This window comes from Dipodomys spectabilis, unplaced genomic scaffold, assembly GCF_019054845.1.
Source record: "Dipodomys spectabilis isolate Male_0828 unplaced genomic scaffold, ASM1905484v1 ptg000147l, whole genome shotgun sequence".
NCBI classification, from domain to species: Eukaryota; Metazoa; Chordata; class Mammalia; order Rodentia; family Heteromyidae; genus Dipodomys; species Dipodomys spectabilis.
This window is the reverse complement of record NW_024870824.1, coordinates 5,452,085-5,469,946: the sequence shown is the minus strand read 5'-3', so window position 1 is coordinate 5,469,946 and position 17,862 is coordinate 5,452,085. Positions and strand designations below refer to the sequence as shown.

The window sequence follows — 17,862 nt, the reverse complement described above, 5'->3', positions numbered from 1 at the left end:
TTTGTCAGTCGTGGAGCCTGAACTCTGGGCCTGGGCACTGTCCCTCAGCTCTTCAGCTCAAGGCTAGCGCTCTACCACTTGAGCCACAGCGCCACTTCTGGCTTTTTTCTTTCTGCTTATGTGGTGCTGAGGAATCAAACCCAGGGCCTTATGCATGCAAGGCAAGCGCTCTACCACTGAGCTACCTTCCCAGCCCACAACATACCTTTTTGATAAATTATATTGATGTTTATATTGATAATTTATAATGTGTAGGGTGTCAGGGGCTCTTATCTGTAATCCTAGCTACTCAGGAGGCAGAGATCTGAGGATTGTGGATTGAAGACAGCCTGGGCAGGAAAGTCTGTGAGAGTCTTATTTCCAGTTAACCAACAAAAAGCTGAAGTGGACCTGTGGCTCAAGTGGTAGAGCAATAGACTTGAACGACTTGAACTCAGGGACAGAGCCCAGGCCCTGAGTTCAAGCCTCAGGACTGGCAGACACACACACACACACACACACACACACACACACACAAACAACAACAATAACAAATACTAGGAATATTGTTAATAAGCCTGCATTTGCCCATTTTCTGTTGTTTTTTTTTTATTTTTGTCAGTCATAGGGCTTGAACTCTGGGCCTGGGCACTGTCCCTGACCTCTTCAGCTCTAGGCGAGTGCTCTACCACTTGAGCCACAGGGCTACTTCCAGTTTTTGGAGTGGTTTATTGGAGGTAAGAGTCTCATGGCCTTTCCTTCCCACGCTGGCTTTAAACTGTAATCCTCAGATCTCAGCCTCCTGAGTAGCTAAGATTACAGGTGTGAGCCACTGGTGCCTGGCTGGCAGTTTTTTTTTTTTGTTTTTTTTTTTTACCTTTAACATAAGGATTTGTAGGAATTTTGTCATTTCAGGATATAAGTCTAAAGAAGACAGTCTCTTCCTATGACGATATCATTCAGATACTGGAGGATGAGTCTAACCAGGGGCATTTGATTGGTGATTTCTCCAAAGTAAGTTTGTTTATAAACATGTGTGTATATGTGTGTATATAAATATATATACATTACATATGTATATATATACATATATAATATGTATATGTGAGTGTGTGGGTATGAGTATGTGTATGTATAAATGGGGGAGGCTGTACCTCCAGCCTTACAAATGTTAGGCAAGCACTCTACCACTACCTATATCCCCAGCCCTCGGTTTTTTGAGACAGAGTCTCATTATGTAGCTCTTGTTGATATTACATGAATGTACCACCATACCTAGCTTTGCATTCTATATGTTAGTGAGTCATTTTGGATTTGAATCTTGTCTTCTCTATTTACAGAGGGTATTAGATGTAATTATGCTAAGTACTTTTTGTTGACCTGAAGGTGTGCTGGTGGTAGATCTAGTCCTTAAGCCTTTCTAGTGAAAAAGTACACACACACAACAACATAAACAACCCACCTTTTCATGTAGGATAAACAAATTAATAGCTGTACATTAGTTAATTTTTGGCTTGCATAATTTCTTTGAAATACTCTCATAAGATAATTATGCTCTTTTTCTTTTACTTTTTTGAGGTAGTACTCAAAGCCTTGCATTTACCAGGCAGATAAACTATCCCTGTGCTGTACCTACAGTCCCTTCAGCCTTTTTTTTTTTTTAATTTTTTTATTTTTTTGGGTCCGGTCGTGGGGTCTGAACTCTGGGCCTGTGCACTGTCCCTCAGCTCTTCAGCTCAAGGCTAACGCTCTACCACTTGAGCCACAACGCCATATCCGGCTTTTTTCTTTTTGCTTATGTGGTGCTGGGGAATCGAACTCAGGGCCTCAGGCATGCAAGGCAAGCGCTCTACCACTGAGCCACCTTCCCAGCCCCTGTTTTGTTTTGTTTTTATGCTGGTACTGGGCTTGAACTCAGGGCCTCATGCTCTCACTTGGCTTTTTCACTCAATACTAGCACTCTACTACTTCTGGCTTTTTGGTGTTTAATTAGAAATAAGTGTTTCATGAACTTTTCTGCCCAGATGGCTTTGAACTGGAATCCTTAGATCTTAGCCTCCTGAGTAGCTAGGATTCCAGACATGAACCACTAGTGTCCAGTTTTGCACTGCTTATTTTTGAAATGGGCATATACTTCCTGCCCAGGTGCACCTGGGTGCCAATTAGCTTATTTTAGGCTTCCTATACATAGGATAACACGGCACATACCACTATGCTCCTCTCTCAAGTGAGAAGGGATCTCTAGACCTTTTCTATCTTGGGTGGCTTCAGACCCTGATCCTTCTAATCTCAGCCTCCCAAGCTAGGATTAGAGGTGTGAGCCACTGGCACCCAGCTTTCATTTTTTTTATATACTCAGGGAATTTAAAACTCTATATACATTCAAGATTAGATCTGTAGGATCAGTTCTTAGAAACAGAATTATTATATATACTATATAGAGACCACTGAGTTTAGAAGTTCCCTGGGGTTCTTAGAGTCATTTGGAAAGTACAGTATTTGAGTCTTTGAACTTAAGCTTTGATGGGAAATACTAGCTACTATTTCTGCTCTTGGGTATTTCTAGGTTTGTGTGCTGCCAACTGTATCAGGAAGACACCAAGATCTGAAGTATGTCAACCCAGAAACAGTAAGCAGATTTCTGGAGATGATAACTGATTACATAAGCTACCATCTGATCTATTCTGTCCCCAAAATCCCTCTTCAATTTTTATTTCTTTCATTAACACAGCTGTATTAATTAACTCCCTTTTTTCTGTCCTTTTTATTTTTAATACATAATTTTAGAAAGGGTGGGTGGAAGAGGAAGAAAGAAAGGAGGAGAAGGATGTGAAAAAAAACACAAAAAGGAAAATAGATCATTCATTTAGGATATTTATAAATCCTGGTCTACATATGATAATCCCTATTACACCTGTTACTGAGGGTAATTATTAATTGTCTTCTCTTTCACTTTCAGAGGTACTCAGTTTGTATAATTATGTGGTCATACTCTCCACAATCTTGACCAAAGAAACCCCCCAAAACAGGATCACAAGCTGGGCACCAGTGGCACATGCTTGTAATCCTAGTTACTCAGGAAGCTGAGATCTGAAGATAGCAGTTTGAACCCAGCCAGCCTGAGCTGGAAGTAGAGCTGTGGCTCAAGTGGTAAAGCACTTGCTTTGAGCAAAAAACAAAGCTCAGAAATAGTGTTCAGGTTCTGAGTTCAAGTCCCAGGACTAGCACCAAAAAAGGGGGTGGAGGATCACAGGGAACATACAATATTACACTTAATTTAGTAAGATATTGAAAAGTCTCTACATGAATAAAAAGACATTTTAATTTAGCTCTATAATGTTTTCTTTTTTCTTTCTTTCCTTTTTTTTTTTGTCGGTTGTGGGGCTTGAACTCTGGGCCTGGATGCTATCCCTGAGCTTTTCAGCTCAAGGTGAGCACTCTACCACTTGAGCCACAGAGCCACTTCTGGTATTCTGGTGATTAATTGGAGATGAGAGTCGCACGGATGTTCCTGCCTGGGCTGGCTTTGAACCACGATCCTCAGATCTCAGCCTCCTGAGTAACTAGTATTATAGGCATGAGCCACTTGTGCCCAGCTTTATAATGTTTTCTTATATTGAAATCTATAGTTGATTTAATGGAACACTTCTTATTGAATATTTATTTCTTATGTTTAGACAAACTAAAACTAATAGATAAATATCCAGTTGTGGCCATGTCTGTGTATTTTTGTTTATTAGTTTATTGTGTGTGTGTGTGTGTGTGTGTGTGTGTGTGTGTGTGTGTGTGTGTTCAGAACTCTGGGTCTGCCTCTTGCTTAGCTTTTTCCCTCAAGGCTGGCACTTTACCACTTGAGCCACACCTCTATTCCATTTTGCTGGTTAATTGGAAATATGACTCTCACAAACTTTTCTGCCCACGGTGGCTTCAAAAGGCCAGCGCCTAGCTTCTGTGTACTTAGGATGTTAGAAGAGAAATTGCTGGGTCAAAGTGTAATTGTATCCATTTCTTTGTTGGTTCATTCATTTGGGGATTGACCTCTGGGCCTCAAAATTGCCAGGCAAGCCCTTTGCCACCTGAGCCACACCCTCAGTGCTTTTGCTTTTAGCTTATTTTTCAGATAGAATTTCATGCTAACTTTACCCAGACTGGCTTCTACTCAACCCTCTTACCTCTACTTCTTGAGTAACCTGGGATTACAGGCATGCACCACACCTGACTTACACTTATTTTTATGTGTATTTGCAAATCTTCCTCCAGAAATGCTGACCCAATTTATACATCTCCAAAGAGCTGCAATTTCTTCCTTCCATATCTCTTTCTGAAAGACCTGCTTTTTTTTTCTGTAATAGCAGATGGAGACCCATTTCCCATCTCTTACAAAATTGAGATGTTTAGCTACTAGCTACCTCTTCTGCTGCTGCTACAGAAGCTCTCTCTCTCTCTCTCTCTGTTGTTCTTGGGACTTAGGTGCTGTCCCTAGGCTTTTTCTCAAGGCTAGTGCTCTACCACTCTACCACTTTGAACCATGGTGCCACTTCTAGTTTTCTGGTCCTTAATTGGAGATAAGTATCTCACAGACTTTCCTGCCCCAGCTGGGTTTGAACCAAGATCCTCAGATCTCAGCCTGCTGAGTGGCTAGGATATCAGGCATGAGCCACCAGTGCCTGGCTTGCCCACCCACCCACCCTCCTTTCCTACCTTCCTTCCTATTTTCTATTTTTTCCTGTGCCAGTACTGGAGCTTGAATTTAGGACCTAGATGCTATCCTTTAGCTTTTTTTTTTTTTTTTTTATGTTCAAAGCTGGAACTCTTCCACTTTAAACCACAGTTTTACTTCTGGCTTTTTGGTGGTTAATTGGAGATGAATCTCGTAGACTTTTCTGCCTGGGCTAACTTCACACTACACTCTTCAGATCTCAGGGCTGGGAAGGTGGCTCAGTGGTAGAGCGCTTACCTTGTATGCATGAGGCCCTGGGCTCGATTCCTCAGCACCACATAAGCAAAAAGAAAAAAGCTGGAAGTGGCGCTGTGGCTCAAGTGGTAGAGCACTAGCCTTGAGCTGAAGTGCTGAGGGACAGCGCCCAGGCCCAGAGTTCAGGCCCCATGACTGGACCCCCCAAAAAAAAAACAAAAACAAAAAACAGATCTCAGTCACCTGAGTTACTAGGGTTATATGTGTGAACGACCAATGCCTGACTATGCAGAAGCTTCTTGAGAGGCTACCTCTAGCAATGCTAACTACAATAAGATCTTGGTGTCCTGGCACTTTGAGCCAATGCCATTTCATTATCTTACATCTGGTGGTGCTGACCCCATAGCTCTGTTTCAAATACAGAGCAACAGGGCTGGGAAGTTGGCTCAGTGGTAGAATACTTGTCTCACATGTAGGAGGCCCTGGGTTCGATTCCTCAGCACCACATAAACAGAACAAAGCCGGCAATGGCACTGTGGCTCAAGTGGTAGGGCACTAGCCTTGAGCTGAAGAGCTAAGGGACAGCGCCCAGGCCCAGAGTTCAGCCCCCATGACAGCCAAAAAGCAAACAAACAAGCAATCAAATACAGAGCAAGTTTGTTCCGCTACTCTGGAAAGCAAAGCAGTATGAGGTTCCTCAAAGGACTATACATAGAACTTCCCTATGACTCAGCAATCCCACTCCTGGGCATTTATCCAAATGACCACAAACCAGACTGCAGTAAAGCCACCAGCACAACTATGTTCATTGCAGCATTGTTTACCATAGCTAAAACATGGGATAAACCACAATGCCCCACCGTGGACAAATGGATCAAGAAAATGTGGTATATATGCCCAATGGAATTCTATACTTCCAGCAGAAAGAATGACATTAGTAAGGAAATTAGTAAAGAAATGGAAAGACTTGAAAAAAAATTATATTAAGTAAAGTAAGCAAGACCCAAAGAAACATAGGCTACATGGTTTCCCTCACTTATAATAATTAGTATGTCCCTATAAATCTACAAGTGAACCCAATGCATAGTAAAAGACAAATGATTACATAATTAAACAGCAGTCTAAAAATTCACACAGTGAGAACAAAGGAGGATATTCTTAGGAGAGGATCACAAAGGCTCAATAGCTTTGTTCATATGATCATATAAAATGATGCTTATCAAAATGAACTCCAAGGGGCTGGGAAAGTGGCTCAGTGGTAGAGTGCTTGCCTTGCATTCATGAGGCCCTGGGCTCGATTCCTCAGCACCACATAAGCAGAAAAATCTGGAAGTGGCACTGTGGCTCAAAGTGGTAGAGCGCTAGGCCTTGAGCTGAAGAGCTGAGGGACAGTGCCCAGGCCCAGAGTTCAGGCCCCATGACCGGCAAAAAAAAACCAAAACAAACAAAAAAAAAAGAACTCCAAACCTGTAATCCTAGCTGAGATCTGAGGATTATGGTTCAAAGCCAGCTAGGGCAGGAAAGTCCATGAGACTCTTATCTCCAATTAACCACCAGAAAACCGGAACTGGCGCTGTGGCTCCAACAGTAGAGTGCTCGCCTTGAGCTGAAGAGCTAAGGAACGTCACCCAGGCCCAGAGTTCAAGCCCCACAACCGAAAAAAAAAAATGAATTCTAAGAAATGGAAACAAGAGGTTTTTTTATTGTACTGTTCTTCCCCCCCCTTCAGTTTATTCCCTTTTTGTTGTTGTTTTTGATTTCTCTATACTTTATCTTGTATATAAGTTTATATGATTTAGGGAGGGGAAGAGGAAGCACAGAAATAATGAGACAAAGGGTGAACCAACTCAGCAGAGATACTCATTAGACACTATGTTAGAAATGAACTATATAAGCCAGGCGCCAGTGGCTCCCACCTATAACCCTAGCTACTCAGGAGGCTGAGATCTGAGGATCGAGGTTCAGAGCCAGCCTGAGCAGGAAAGTCCATGAGACTCTTATCTCCAATAAACCACTAGAAAACCAGAAGTGGTGCTGTGGCTCAAGCGGTAGAGTGCTTGCCTTGAGCTGAAGAGCGTAGTGACAGCGCCAAAGCCCAGAGTTCAAGCCCTATGACCAACCAAAAAAAAAAAAAAGAGCTACACAATTTGGGAGTTGGGAGAGGAAAATGTGGGAGAAAATGAAGGAGGAAGTGACACTGTTCCAAAGAAATGTACTCATGCCTGGTGCTGGTGGCTCATGTCCTAGCTACTTAGGAGGCTGAGATCTGAGGATCACTCTTCAAAGTCAGCCTGGAAAGGAAAGTCCATGAGACTCTTATCTCTAATTAACCACCAGAAAACTAGAAGTGGCCTTGTGGCTTAAGTGGTAGAATGCTTGCCTTGAGCTGAAGAGCTCAGGGACAGGGCCCACAGTTTAATCCCCACGATTGACAAACAAAAAGAAAAGAAAAGAAATGTACTTATTATGTACATATTACCCAACTTATATAACTGTAACCTCTTTGTACATCATATGTGTGTGTGTGTGTGTGTGTGTGTGTGTGTAGGATGACTTAAGGGCTGTATGTACTATGGAATCTTGAGTGCCTAATGAACATATGCACATAAGGAACTATGTGATAACTATATTATGTTATCTTTCAGGATAACAATGAGCAGTATAATCAACCATCAACTATCATTTCTGTTCAGGTAGCTGCCTTACTATCTGGGAAGTTCCAGGGTCTGATTGAGAAGTTTTTTATTATTGATTGCCGCTATCCATATGAGTACCTGGGAGGACACATCCAGGTGAGTACCTTAGCAGGGAGGGGCTGGAGGTGGGAGGTGGATCTTTATTAAGAAAAGTCTGTGGACAAAGGGTCTTTTTTTTTCTCGTCAGTCTGTGGCTTGAACTAGGGCCTGGGCTCTGTCCCTGAGCTCTTTTGCTCAAGGAGAGCTCTATACCACTTTGAGCCACAGCATCATTTCTGGTTTTCTGGTGGCTAATTGGAGGTAAGAGTCTCTTGGATTTTCCTACCTAGGCTGGCTTTGAAGCAGGATCCTCAGACCTCAGCTTCCTGAATAGCTAGGATTACAGGAGTCATCAGCTCCTGGCTTGGAAAAAAGGTCTTATGAAATCTAAAACCAAGGTAGAGATTAGTATATTTGGAGCACATTAATATATTTGGAGCACATTTATATTTTTAATTCTGTATGCTTTAAAACAACTATTTTCCCTTTCCATTCTTTACAAATCTCGCTCTATTTTGTAGGAGCGAAGGTCTTCTACTTGAAAATCAAAACATTAATCCAAGGACTGAGAAATATTTTACAAACATTTATTGCTCACAGACATTTTCTGGCAATGTGGTCTCTGTCTTCTGGTCAGTTCAGTTCTGTGAACATTTATTGAGAGTCTATCACATACCAAACTCTAGGCTAGCCCCAAGGGTGGCCCAGAGACATACTTAGATCCCTTTCCTGAAGTTCCTTCTAGTTTTTCTGGCTTAAATTTTCTAAGATGGTATCTCAGATGTTTCTTTGAAACATTGATGCTATATATAAGCCCTGGAAGGAAAACTTACTAAAATTCTTTTTCACAGGGAGCCTTAAATTTGTATAGTCACAAAGAACTATATGACTTCTTTCTGAAGAAACCCATTGTCCCCTTGGATATCCAGAAAAGAATAATCATTGTGTTTCACTGTGAATTCTCCTCTGAGCGGGGTCCCCGAATGTAAGTATCTACATGGGTTAGAGTCTGTGATAGAAATGGATCTTCACTTAGACTTCCCAGTTTGGACAGACTGAATGATGTTAGAGAAGTTGAACAAATGTGTTTTTCTCTCTCTTTCTCTTAAATTATCTTTAAGTAGTTGCACAGAAGGATTTCTATAATTTAAAAGTTTTGGAAGCTGAGATTAGATTAGGAAGTATTGTAGTTCAAGGCCAACCCAGAAAAAAAAAGATGGTGACACTCATCTCAAAAAAAAAAAAAAAAATAGCTTGACATGGTGTTTTGCTTCTATGTAATCCCAGCTATGCAGGAACCTTAAGAGCAGCAAGCAGAGAGAGAGAGAGAGAGAGAGAGAGAAAGAGAGAGAGAGAGAGACTCTATCCAAAAAATAACCTAAAGCAAAAGGGATGAGAGCATAGCTAAATGGTAGAATGCTTGAGTTCAAACTCCAGTACTACAATGATAGTGAATGTAATTGTAATGGAGGAAAGAAGGAAAAGGTGATATTTGGACTTTGTTTTGCAGTCTATTTCCACCCTCCCTTTCTCTTATGCCACACAAGTGCTATACCCCTGACCTACATTCCCAGGCCAGAAGGACCATTTAGAATTAGTAATTGTCAGTTCTTTTTTTTTTGGCCAGTCCCAGGCTTGAACTCTGGGCCTGGGCACTGTCCCTCAGCTCTTCAGCTCAAGGTGAGCGCTCTACCACTTGAGCCACAGTGTCACTTCTGGCTTTTGCTGTTTAGGTAGTGCTTAGGAATCAAACCCAGGGCCTCATGCGTGCAAGGCAAGCACTCTACCACTGAGCCACCTTCTCAGCCCAGTAATTGTCAGTTCTTTCTCCTTCTCCCCATGAAGACTCATGGGGACATTCAAGAAACTGTTTCTTTCCACTTACCTCCCTTTTCTCTAAAGGTGCCGTTCCCTGAGAGGAGAGGACAGGGCTCTGAACCAGTATCCTGCACTGTATTACCCAGAGCTATATATCCTCAAAGGGGGCTACAGAGACTTCTTTCCAGAATATATGGTAAAGAGGGGGGCATGGGAGAGGTTGGGCACAAGGGAGTCAGATTCAGCTAGCAATTTCCTGGGGCTGCAAAGCCTTTTGAGAAGAAACTGATGTTCCTTCTTAGCCACAGCCAGCACCATCATACAGTGTCTTTATTATCATTTTAGGTAGAGTTCAGGAGTCTAGGAATCTCTTAATCTGTCACCTAACTTTCAGGAGCTGTGTGAACCCCAAAGCTACTGCCCTATGCATCACCAGGACCATCAGGCGGAGCTGCTGAGATGTCAAAGCCAAAGCAAGGCTCAGGAAGGGGAGCGGCAACTTCGGGAGCAGATTGCCCTCCTGGTGAAGGATGTAAACCCATGATAGTGATTTAGCCACTGGTGATGAAGAAGTCATCAAAAGACATTGTGGTGACCCTGAGGCCATCATCTCTGTAGTAACCTAAGATTGTTTAAAAAAAAGATGTCCACACAACAGCAAGCTGCTGCACTAAGGAAATCCCAGGAGTAGGGACTGGTTAGGTTTCAGTGGAGCTGATGGCTGGTAGCTGAATCTGAGAGCTAGCTCTGGAAGGCGGTGGCTTTGACTTATGTAGAGATTTGTGTCACTTTCAGGAACTCCTGCATTTCTCTTCCCAATTTCTGTCTTTTCTCTAGCCAAATAGTTTTTTGTCTCTCTAGGCTCCTGGCTCTTTGTTCTCCCCTACCCCTTTCCCACAAAAGTGAAAAAGTAAACATTTCAGAATAAGAACTGTGATTGTGGGCCCACATCTGCTCTTAGATCACCAACTTAGACTCCTTTAAAGGTCTGGGAATATTGTTCAGTTGTAAAATGCTTGCCTACTATCCATCACTATATTTGTAGTGCTGGGTTCAATCCCCAGCACTACAAAGAAAAAAGAAATAAAATCTTGAGGCTGCAATCTGGGAATTCAAAGACAGCCTGTGAAGGAAAACATGTGAAACTCTTTTCTCCAATTAGCCACCAAAAAACCAGAACTGGAGCAATGGGTTAAGTGGTAGAGTACCAGCCTTGAGCAAAAAGTTAAAGGACAGTGATCAGGTCCTGAGTTCAAGCCTTTGTAGAAGCACACATGCACATGCACACTCATGAGTGCATGCATGCACACACACACACACACACACACAAATAGACTCTAAGACATAGAAGTATAACTATAGGGGCTGGGAAGATGGCTCAGTGGTAGAGTGCTTGCCTTGCATGCATGAGGCCTTGGGTTCGATTCCTCAGCACCACATAAGCAAAAAGAAAAAAGCCGGAAGTGGCGCTGTGGCTCAAGTAGTAGAGCGCTAGCCTTGAGCTGAAGAGCTGAGGGACAGCACCCAGGCCCAGAGTTCAGGCCCCACGACTGGACCCAAAAAACAAAACAAAAAAAAACAAAAATAAAAGAAGTATAACTATAGCTGGACACTGGTAGCTTATGCCTGTAATCCTAGCTACTCAGAAGGCTGAGATCTGAGGATCGCGGTTCAAAACCAGCCTGTCAGGAATGTCAGTGAGACTCTTACCTCCAATAACTACTCAGAAAGCCAGAGGTGGTGCTGTAGCTTGGTAAAGTGCTATCCTTGAGCACAAAGAGGCTCTGGGACAGCACCTTAGCCCTGAGTTTAAGCCCCATGACCGACAACAAAAAAGAAAGAAAGAAAAAGAAATGTATCTTCTTGCTTTTCTGTAAAGAGTAGTCTGAATACTTTTCAGTCCTGGAACATCAGCACCTTTTGAACTTGTTTGAAATGTAAATCTCCATAGTTTACCTTTTATTTTAAGTCAGAACTTCTGAGGCTCCCAAGGCTCCAAAGTTGAGGTTTTAAGTCTGCTTTTCCATGTGGTTTTGGTGCTTGCTGAAGTTTGGGAACTATTGCTCTGGAATTAAGAGAAGTCAAACTATTCTTGAACTGTGGTACTGGATACCTGTAAGACTGAAGTAGGCTAGGGAGTTCAAAGCCATCCACATAGTGAGACCCTGTGAACAACAACAGAACAACAAAAACAAAAGTGTATTCTTAAGCAGTAGTCCAAGTGTTCCTTTTCTAGACATTCTCTGGTATGAATTATGTATGAGTTACATAAAATTGTTCCCTACTCAGTGTCATGTGGTCTCAGAAAACCAAATGATTAGCATTCTCTGAGGTAAATGGTAGATCTGAGTTGGGCTCATCATTTCCTCATTTGTACTGGAGGTTTGACTTTTTCCTGTTTCCCAGACTTCTCCATTCCATTTTACATCTCATGAGGACTATAAGACTTAGGAGATTAGTGATTTAAGAAGATAGGAATGAAAGAAAAAGTACAAAGATCAGCTAAACTCAAGGAAAACCTTTTTCAGTAACATCTCAGGCTTTCCTTCCCGAGAGCTCTTTAAAATGAGAAGGTTTTTATCTGTGTAGTAAGGTACATGCCCTCCTTGGCCTAGGGTAGCTCAGGGATTGACTGCATTTGTCATTCTCTGGCATTAAGTTGCTACAGGTAGCCCTGGACTGGGAAAGTTGGAATCACTTTGAAGCCTGGAATAGAATGTATGCAAAAATAACAACTTCATAGTTCTGGAGTCTGCAGGACTCCAGGAAGGGAGCAGAAAGGAGTTTTGTAGTTATACAGCAGCCCTGCCTAAGTCTGGTTGGACTGAATTTTTGTAATTTCCACCTTCTTGCCCTAGAGTGCTGCATGGATGCCTCACAGCAGAGGGCGCTGCTGTATTCTTTAAGACAGCTAGCTGGAGCCAGCAGTCTCCACCTAAGCAGCTGCTTGTCAGAATAAAAACTACCTGCTAAGCCTTGGAGCTCAGAGCCTGGGAGGGGAGTGGTGGGGGTGTATGTAACTATATTAGGTAGAGGTGGCTGAGGGGAAAATACTACACATGTGCTCCTCCCTCCCTGTAAAAACAAACAAAAAAACAACCCTACGGCTTAATTATCTACCTCAAGAAAATGGATCTCACAGTCAGGATCTGTGTATCAACCTCCTGACCACTGGGATTGCAAGTGTGAACCACTACTACTCCCAACTCCATATAGGTTCTTATAATCTCCTCATTATAGGGATCATGCAATTTTGTATTCATATTCTCAAGAATAATTAAAGCTAACAGTTTTCAGCTACTTACTGCATACAAGACTTTCATGACAATTTCTTTTGAAAGAAATTGAGGAACAAAGAAGTTAAGTAAATTTAAAGTCACACCGATAAATCAATGGCAGACTTGCTGTTTAAAGCCAGATATTATGGTTCAAAATCCTTTGTGGTTTTAGTGTTACCAAATTTCATCAGAAAACAGTGTGCCAGTCTAGAATTGGCCATGTATTGGGCGTAAATCTGTTTGGGCCTCAATTGTAGGAACTTGGGAATTGAGGGTCATAAGGTTGCTTGTGCTTGGAAGATTAGGCCAAGGCCAGAGTGTCTGAGGTTCTGTAGGGAAAGCTCTTATTGGTAGCCTTGGACTGACTGCTATTTCTCATCATGAGGATAACTAATACAGAATGGAAATCTTTTGGTCTAAAAATTGGACCCGTTGTCAGTTTCAACTCAGTACCTAATTAATCAACAGGAAAAGAAAGTGGGAGGCATAAAGTATTCTCTTCTTATCCAGTTTAGGCAAATGTTAAGGAAACTTTACCAATTCTTTTTTTCCTTTTTTTGCCAGTCCTGGAGCTTGAGCTCAGGGCCTGGGCACTGCCCCTGAGCTTCTTTTGCTCAAGGCTAGCACTCTACCACTTAAGCCACAATGCCACTTTCTGTTTATATGGGCCTGAGGAATAGAACCCAGGTCTTCATGCATGCTAGGTAAGTACTCTCCCACTAAGCCACATTCCCACCTGCCAATTCCTTTAAAACATATATATCTGGAATTGACAACTCTAAGTACACAGGTATTCAAATGTAACACAGCCCTTATCCTTAAGAAATGGATGGGGGGGCTGGGAAGGTGGCTCAGTGGTAGAGTGCTTGCCTTGCATGCTCCAGGCCCTGGGTTCGATTCCTCAGCACCACATAAGCAAAAAAAAAAAAGAATAAAGTTGGAAGTGGCACTCTGGCTCAAGTGGTAGAACGCTAGCCTTGAGCTGAAGAGCTGAGGGACAGCACCCAGGCCCAGAGTTCAAGCCCCACGACCGACAAAAAAAAAAAAATGGATGGGGAAGCTGGGCACCAGTGGCTCATGCCTGTAATCCTAGCTACTCAGGAGGCTGATATCTGAGGATTTGGCAGAAAAGTCCGTGAGACTCTCATCTCCAGTTAACCACTCAAAACCCAGAAGTGGCGCTGTGGCTCAAGTGGTAGAGAACTAGCCTTGAGCACAGAGAGGCTCAGAGGCAGCCCCAGGTCCGCAGTTCCAGCCCCACAGCCGACCTAAAAAAAAAAAAAAAAGGACTGGGGCCAGGCACTGGTGACTTACACTTCTAATGCTAGCTACTCAGTAGGCTGAGATCTGATGACTGAGCCAGCTGGGGTCAACAGATCTGAGAGTCTTATTTTTAGTTAAACTGCAAAAAGATGGAAGTGAAGGTGTGGCCTAAGTAGAAAAACATGAGGCCCAGAGTTCAGGTCCCAGTACCAGCACAATCAATCAATAGAGAAATGAACAAAGTAGGAAGTGATTCTCAGAATTGGAGGGTTGGAGGCTTGAAATGGGGACAGGAATATGTAGTGCACACAGCGGCCGCCATTCTCTGACAGCTCCAGAGCAGTAAACAAAGGAACTTCACTCTGGCAGTACTCTACATTGTAGAAAAACTGCTCCACGAGGAATCGAAAATGAGGTCACTGACATCCACCACAGAACCCTAATCTTTTCTAAGCTTTCACATGACCACTCTCTATCACAACTGATGTCTATACCTACACAAGTAGCCTGCACAAACCCTGAACCCAGATGCATAAATCACAGTGTAAGATCACACAATTCATGAAAAAAGAAAAAAAGCTCCATTCTCAAAAAGCAGCAATGACATAGTGAAGGACTGAAGGAGTGAAGAAGTAAAATGCCCAAGAAACTCATTAAAGCAATGTTGAGAGAAATGGCTGATGAAATAAAAGACCAGATCTTCAAAAAGCTAAATGAATTTCAAGAGAAAATGATTGTCTTGGGTACCAGTAGCTCAAAAGAAAAGAAAATTTATGTTTCCATCCCTACAGGTACTCTGATCCCTGGGATATTCAGCAAACGGAAGTCCGGGGAGAGAGGGAGGACTAGTCAAATTCATAGGATAATTAACTCCTATGTGCCACTGGAGATATTTTATTCAATGCTTAGGTTATAGACACTGTACTAAACACTATGCTCAATGTAGATTTATTTAATCCTTACAACGTACCTAGAAACATTCTTACAGATTTTACAGGTTAAAAAGAAAAATGGGAGCACAAGCTGGGTGCTGGTTCCTCCTGACTGTAACCCTAGCTACTTAGGAGGCTGAGATCTGAGGATCACAGTTGGAAACCAATCCAGCAGGAAAGACTGTGAGACTCTTATCTCCAATTAACTACAAAAAATGCCTGAAGTGAAGCTGTGGCTCAAGTGGTATGGCGCTAACCAAAGCTCAGGGAGAGCAACCAGGCCCCAGGACAGGCACACACACACAAAAGTGAAAGCACAGAAAAATAACTTGCTCAAGGTCATCTAGCAAATGTTAGCAATGACCTTGAACCCAAGCAATCAATAAAGCTTGTAGATTTAACTATTCACTATATTACCATTGCCAGAGTTTATATAGTCTGACTGTAAGAGGAGAAAAATCAACACTGCAAATGAAAGTGCAGTAAGATTCAGGGGCTTTGAACCTTTGAGCCCCAGCCAGTAGATTGTAAGGCTCCCCCAAAGAAGGGGTTTTTGTCTTCATTATTTTGCACAAAACTGACCATTCTCAGTCTCAAAAGCCATTGCTGAATGAAGGCTGAATAACATCATCTTTGAAGGACTGGATCATTTGTCATTATCCACAGGTTCCCAACAGCAATGTTGCTTATCTAGCAGGTGTTGGCAGTCAGAAGATGAGGAAGAGGGTATGCTAGAAGGCTGTCATATTAGTCTTAGAGTCAAATTTATTTGTGGAGGCATCTTCAACCTTCCCTTAGCCTTGGATACCAATTCTCATTAAAGGTTCAATGATGTCAGGCTTTTTACCCTAGTTCCCAGACAGAAATAATGCTCCAGGCACCTCATCTACTCTCAGAAAAAGGCTGGCCTCAGCCGGGTGGGGTGGCTTACCCTATAATCCTAGCTACTCAGGAGGCTCGGATCTGAGGATCATGGTTCGAAGCCAGCCCGAGCAGGAAAGGCTGAGACTCTTATCTCCAAATAACCACCAGAAAACCGGAAGTGGTGCTGTGGCAAGAGTGGTAGAGTGTTATCCTTGAGTCAAAAAAGCTCAGGACCAGCATCTGTGCCCTGAGTTCAAGTCCCAAGACTAGCACAAATTAAAAAACAATAACAACAAAGAATGGCCTCTTACAGGTGAAGTTGGGAATTGTTCCCAGTCCAACCACTTAATCCTGTTGCTGCATTCTTGGATCATTCCAAGGAGTCAGCATTAGATAGGTTAGCAGTACACTTTGAAAAACCCTGAACTTTACCAGGCTTTGGTCCTGGAATAAAGGAATAGTTTGTGACTACTTGTATCTTTTTGAGTTCTTGGGTCTAAGCATCCCAACAATCAGACATTGTTCTCTTTGAAATCTCTACCTGAGTGGAAAGTATAGATCATCTGTTCCCCAGATAGAGGTTCATAACTAGAAGGAAGGACTTTGGAAAGGTACACAGAGTTAACATGGAGCCGGGAGAAAACAGGCCCCATACAATAGCTGGATAGCCAGATGTTCACTTTTGCAGCTCTCCTGTAAAACTGACAGGGTAGATACAGATTAAAACAAAGCACAAACTCCATTTAAAGTGCATTACAGCTCAGGAACGAGCTCCCCCTGGGCAGGAGAAGGGAGGGGAGGGCAGAAAGGCCACATCAGTTCTCTTCTTTATCTAGGGCCACATGTCTTTCTCTCCTAGCTTTGTGAAGGGTGATTTACACCCCTGGCTTCAATGACTCTCTTTTCTGCACTGATTACATCGGCAAATGCCCCCCAGAGGCCACATCAGCATGGCCATATTCAGAGGCAGCAGCCAATAAATCTCCAACATTTATATTGCACTTCACAATACCTCCTACCTGGCCCTCTGCCAGGCCAGGCCGGCTGTGGAAGCAAAGACGGGGTTCAGGTGGAGAGAGTTAGGGGATGAAGCCCCCTCCCTTCCTTTTATCACTTTTTTTTTCTCTTTCTAGACATGGTTCTCTCTCTTCTAAGTCAAGTCTACCTTTGCCCTGGAGCTCATGACAATCAGACTCAAGTACAATAAATCCTCTTATGCTTATGAGTGGACATCCTGGATTCTGGGCACAGCTGTGTTTCTAGGTAGTTTAATCTTGATAGAGGACCCAGCTTTGTTAACTGCTCCTCACATGATGAAGACAGTGCTCCAAAATGGTCTATCCGGTCACCTTCCTCCGTGATCTTATCTTGATCCTGAGAAATCTTTGTTGGGGGGTGAGTGGTGAGTGGTGGTGGTGGTGTGGTGTGTGTGTGATTCCTATTCCTCCCCCAGAACACCAACAGTCTAAATTTTGGAGCAGTCTAGTCTGCTAAAGCTCTTAGAATCTTACCCCACTTATGTTCCCAGCAAAGTTGTTTCACCTATCCCGGCCCCCTCTTTGCATAATCTTGGTTTTAATAACAACCATGAAATCTTACTCTTCAAGACACTTACCCAGGGCAGATGAGGTGCTGTGCAAATTCCAAATACTAGAAATCCAATATCCTTAAGGTGATTTCTTACTACAAGATTTCATTGGTAGTGACTGCTGTTTTTTCGGGAGGGTTAAGAAGATTGTATTTTTAAAATTTAAAATTGTTATTGTAAGGGTAATGTACAAAGGGGTTACAGTGAGCTGGGAATGTGGCTCAGTGGTAGAGTGCTTGCCTAGCATACATGAAGCTCTGTATTCGATTCCTCAGTACCACATACACAGAAAAAGCCAGAAGTGGGGCTGGGGCTCAAGTGGTAGAGTGCTAGCCTTGAGCAAAAGTTGCTCAGGGACAGTGCCCTGGCCCTGAGCTTAAGCCCCATGAGTTGCAACACACACACACACACACACACACACACACATACACACACACACACACACTCGGGTTACAGTTACATAAAGTCAGAATATACATTTCTTTCTGGA

The 17,862-nt window shown here is 42.8% G+C and overlaps 1 protein-coding gene across 4 annotated transcripts in view; it reads left to right on the top strand.

Annotated features, from left to right (window-relative positions):
* The window catches only part of Cdc25c (cell division cycle 25C), a 38,497-nt gene extending 27,972 nt beyond the window's left edge, over positions 1-10,525 (top strand). For all 4 annotated transcript variants that reach the window (XM_042692107.1, XM_042692110.1, XM_042692108.1 and 1 more), the window contains 6 exons: positions 895-993; positions 2,546-2,608; positions 7,588-7,686; positions 8,481-8,614; positions 9,532-9,643; positions 9,842-10,525. In XM_042692107.1, coding sequence (XP_042548041.1) covers positions 895-993; positions 2,546-2,608; positions 7,588-7,686; positions 8,481-8,614; positions 9,532-9,643; positions 9,842-9,991 — 657 coding nt within the window. In that variant the 3' untranslated portion in view covers positions 9,992-10,525. The remainder of the gene's footprint in view (positions 1-894; positions 994-2,545; positions 2,609-7,587; positions 7,687-8,480; positions 8,615-9,531; positions 9,644-9,841) is intronic.
* Positions 10,526-17,862: the final 7,337 nt, after the last annotated feature.